We start from the raw sequence: 4,872 nt of genomic DNA on the forward strand, positions 1-4,872 counted from the left end.
AAAAAAAAAAAAAAAATCATTATCTCAATAGCAAAGTGCCCCTGAACCAACGTCAATGATACAAGAAGGAAAATGAAAATTGGTGTGTAGTGGGGAAACATCACCAAGGATATGCCCTGAATTAGATGGACTTAATAGAATACATCATCAAAATCCTTATTCCATAGGCCTGTTGGATTATCTTGATGAAATGCAACTCAAAACTTAAAAATCCTCTGACACTGAGCCATACTATGACACTAGTATTCACCATTACAACAACAAATTAAATGCATAGAAGCACAACCTCAAGCAACATAGCCTATCTCATGCAAAAGGAAAACATTGAGGCACATCACTCATGCCACCCGATTAATGAGGGATAATTGTGATTATTACTGATCTAACACTGAATCAAGAACACGTAACATGGTGGCATTCCTACAGTTATTATCAATACCTATACATAGAAAACCCAAATTGAATAGTTGTTTCATGTCAAAAGCATTACAGGAAAATGCTTAGAAGACAACCTTAAGCAACAAAGCCCATCTCAATGCAAAAGACAAACATAAGGCACATCACTCATGCCTCATGATTGAGGGATAATTGTGATTATTACTGATCTACTATTGTTTCACCTCGCAGTTCTATTATACGTATTATCCTTCATTGTTCGCATGAAGGCACTCTGGGCTCTCCATGGGTTCCACACGAATCCAGAACACCTAAAAAAAAAAACACTGATGCTTTTCTGCCTATTACTGTAAGAATCTTTTTATTAGGGAAAAGACCACTTCCTAGATATGAAGATGCTTTCCACATCATGAATGAGGTTAAAATAAAAAATGATAAACGTCTTTCTTGTAATAAGCTTTAAACCTCATAAAATATTAATGGATTAACTGCTGGGTCTTTGAGGGTAATGTTTCCCTCCAATCACAAATTGACCAGTCTTTCACCTCCACCACCATTTACACGCGGTCAAAATTTTGCAACCAAATGATCACATGATATTCACATGGCTAGAATTACAAGTTTCAACCTCAAAGCTAGCCTTAAAAATTCGATCATAAATGAGGCTGTATAACAGTGTTAGCAGTGTCAAAGCATTTCTTCCCATGCATGAGGCTTAATTGTTTTCACTCCCCTGATATAGTATTATTTCATTTTCTAATATAATCAAACCCTTACTTGCAAAAAACCAGTTAAAGTTCAAATACAGCTCTCCAAAAAAATTATGTCACGTCTCACCCATCATTCAAGGCAACTCCTTCATTGCTGGTGATGCAAAAGTACTTCCATTGTGCAATCAAAATCAATTAAGTTAATCAACAGTAGTAATGCACCATAACGCTCAAAACAAAGGGGTATAGACATAATCATTCCACATAAGAAAAAAGAACATATAACAGAAATGGAAGTAGTGGCAGAATCACGACATGTTGTTAGATCTAAAAGTTCAGTGAACCACATATTATCTACTTGAGAAAAACGCTCCAGCATAATTTTTAAGAGATGAACGATGAAATAAACATTGGCAAAGGCAAATGAGCGCCACAATGTCCAATGTTCTGGCTGATTTATTAAAATATAGAGAAAAAAAATTCACGTCACAACTACTAACTACAACCTAAAATCTGAACCCGAAGAACATAACCTAAATTGATGTACGAACAATTTCTGATGTGAAAGGAGATAAAAGACCTCAAGACCACATAAATCCACTGTAAGCTAGAATTAGCTATCAAAAGAACATAGATCTGATTTCTAGAAATGAAATACCAACAAGAAGGGAAGATGACAAAAGCAAAAGAAGATTACTTGACGCAAAGGGTGATCCTTAGGAAGGAAGCTCCCAATCGTTTTCCCGTACACTTCACAAGTAGAAAAGTGAATGAGGCGTTTGTTGTTTTCCGAGCAATACTTCACCTGAACAATCAATTCAAATCCATCGACGTCACTTAGTTGCTCAAGAAAAAATAATGGCGGAAAGAATAAAAGGATATTACAAGAAACTGACAAATATCATTCAAAGAAATCCCAACACTTACAATAGGTAGCGCATCGATGAAATTGCTGTAGATTGTGTCAAGAGGACGAGTATTGTAGTCCGCCGGAGTACAAATCGCCGCTAGATTAATCGTCTACAGTGCAAGACAGCGCATTAAGTACAAGAAATTCATACCAAGTATATGCGGAGGAGAGGTAGGGTAAACGGAGCAGAAGATCTATTTGTAATCCAAAATATTTCAACAAGCAAAATGCGGAAGAAATCAAGACTGTGTGAAAGAAAGAACAAAATGGAGAACATTAACAAACCAGATCTGCCATCTTGATGAGTCCCTCAAGCCTAGAATCATGCTTGATATTGATCCGGTGGAACTGGATCCGATCGGCCCAAGGCAAAGTTGCAGGTTCCAAGAGATGCTTGATTTTATCGCTGTAAACATCAACAGCTAAGACCTTATGAGGTGTCTCTGACATCAATTTCTCACAGAGGTGAGAGCCGATGAAACCTCCGGCGCCTATCATGCAAATAGTCATTGGCTGAATAGGATTTCCATCGAGATCCACTGTCGCCATTGCAGCCATTCTGAGATCTCTCAGTATCACTCTCCCCAATTAAACCGTCCTCGAAGAAGAAAACAAAGGACAGGCGAAGTAGAAAACGATAACGAAAAAGAGAGAAAGGGAAAGGTATCAAGTTCGCCGGAGAAAAACAAGACATAGGGATGAAAGAAGAAGGTGTGGCTATTTAAAGAAGAGAGAGGGGAAGTCGGTTACGTGGAGTGAGGTGGCCTCGGTATTAAGTGTCTTCAGCCAGTGACCCCACACTTCCATTATTTCCATTTCCACACCATATGTGCATGTGAGTCGCTCCAAGTGTATGAGCTGTACGTCACTCGTCCTCACGTGGGTCTTTCTACTGTCTACTTACCCCCTATAATTTATTTATTAACATTAATTGCCACTTAGAGTGGATAACGTTTGAAGGATTTGATAATGAGCTTTTTCGTAATTGTACGATAAGAGAGAGAGTGAAAGACGCAGGAAACTGCCTGACGCGTTTGTAAGATCACCACCGATTCACCGACGCCCTTAATTCCTTTTTTTCATACTTAGTAAGGAGATTTGTGATCTAATAAATCCCGCGTTTAGCGTGAGTCAGGAGTCAAGGGTCAGGAGTTAAGAGTCGAGACTCCGATTATTATATTATAATTATATTCGATATGAAGCACCACGGGTCGGTGAAATCGAGTCACCACTCATATCTGATTCTATAACCCGGCGGTTCGACCGGTTGGAGAATGTTTCCATTTTTTATTTTTTTTTTGGTTGAAGAATGTTTCAACTCCCAGTGTAACAGAAAATCTAATGATATATTATCAAAAATAAAATAAAATCTAATGGGAGGAACGGAAGATGTCCTATCACCTGTGATGTAAAATTTGTACACATGCACGTGGGATGCATGAGGAGACAATCACATCACGTTTATGGGACAAGTGTCTTTACCACTTTTAATCTAAACTGTTTCACGTGTTAAAATGTTTGTCACCGGTTTGACATCTGCCCGGATGGGTCCAGCCGTGGTTTCATGGTTACAATAGAAAGAAAAAACAAATTCACTCGCTCCATCAATTTGCTCTATTTGGTTGCTAAGAAATTTAAGGAGACTGAAGAGTGACATTATCGAACTTGAAAAATAAAATTTTGTAACTATGTGAGTTGGTGTGACCATATGAACATAGTTAATTTTAAATTATTCAATATTTGATAATTAAATTTCACTTTACTTTATATTCAAAACCTTTTGCTATAAAAGGGTTCATTCAATCACTAGTGAATTAAATTTTTTTGTCAATTCCTTAGTTTGAAAGGCTATACCTAATTCCATAGTTTGAAAAGCTATATCTAATTCATATATGATAGTTTGGATGACTCTCTCCTTTATTAGTGGATCAATGGAATTCTCAAGTCATATATATAAAGAGGATTTCAATAATTTTCTTAAACCTTCGAAAAAAAAAATGGGGGTGATAGTGATATTGTGACTGGTCTGTGTCCTCATTAATTCTCATTATCTATTACACTTTGTTGGGAATAATTTTTCTATTTAAACAAAATGGTTAATGGTTTCATATCTTTATAATGAGTAAATTCTACTGAGAATTTGGATACAATTTTTTTAACCGTTATTTCTTCTTCTTATCATGTAATTTGAATTTTGAACTTTCAAATTTAGAAATCAAATTTTTAGGGGCTAAAGGAAACACATTAAAAATCTAATAAAGAAAAAATAAACATGATTTAATATAATAACTAAACTAAATCACATTTATTGAATTTTATGGTGCGTGGTTCTAGAAAAAAGAAAATATGGCATGCGATTTGATCTTCTGTTTTTTTTTTCTCAGTCTCGGGCTTAGAAGATTTGATATTAGTTCACCTTCCAATAATGTAAGAATTGCATATATGAAGGGAAATGATTCTTTCCCTCAATTAATCTCATAAGTAAAACAACATATAGAGATATTTAAACAAGAGGAAAGTGAATCAAGTTGGAGTGAAATGATCGTGTTTAGGGGTGTCAATCGGTCAGGCCTAGTCAGTTTTAACCACTTGAAAGTCTTGCACTGTGAACATCTATTTTAGTAAACGAGCCTACCTTTGGAGAGGATGGTATGGTTTATTATTGGATCAATCAGTGTCGAGATTTACTCGGGCTTTAGTTAACAGGCTTTAACCAGGTTACATACCTAATTAAGTCTAAACAGACTTTGAACGTGCATATCCTAAATTTTTTTTTACGTAGGTGGAAGACTCTGAAATATGTGACGCAAATCTTTAATAAATAAAATAAATTATATAAGATTATGGTTATTTAAA

General features: G+C 35.8%; 1 protein-coding gene across 1 annotated transcript in view; it reads right to left on the reverse strand.

Annotated features, from left to right (window-relative positions):
- The window catches only part of LOC122089986 (UDP-D-apiose/UDP-D-xylose synthase 2), a 4,790-nt gene extending 2,055 nt beyond the window's left edge, over window positions 1-2,735 (reverse strand). Inside the window, exons 1-3 of the mRNA XM_042659788.1 lie at window positions 2,302-2,735; window positions 2,034-2,126; window positions 1,804-1,911 (exon numbers count right to left, since the gene is read on the reverse strand). Coding sequence (XP_042515722.1) covers window positions 1,804-1,911; window positions 2,034-2,126; window positions 2,302-2,574 — 474 coding nt within the window. The 5' untranslated portion in view covers window positions 2,575-2,735. The remainder of the gene's footprint in view (window positions 1-1,803; window positions 1,912-2,033; window positions 2,127-2,301) is intronic.
- Between the last annotated feature and the right edge of the window lie 2,137 nt (window positions 2,736-4,872).

The sequence above is a fragment of the Macadamia integrifolia genome, chromosome 9 (genome assembly GCF_013358625.1).
Source record: "Macadamia integrifolia cultivar HAES 741 chromosome 9, SCU_Mint_v3, whole genome shotgun sequence".
NCBI classification, from domain to species: Eukaryota; Viridiplantae; Streptophyta; class Magnoliopsida; order Proteales; family Proteaceae; genus Macadamia; species Macadamia integrifolia.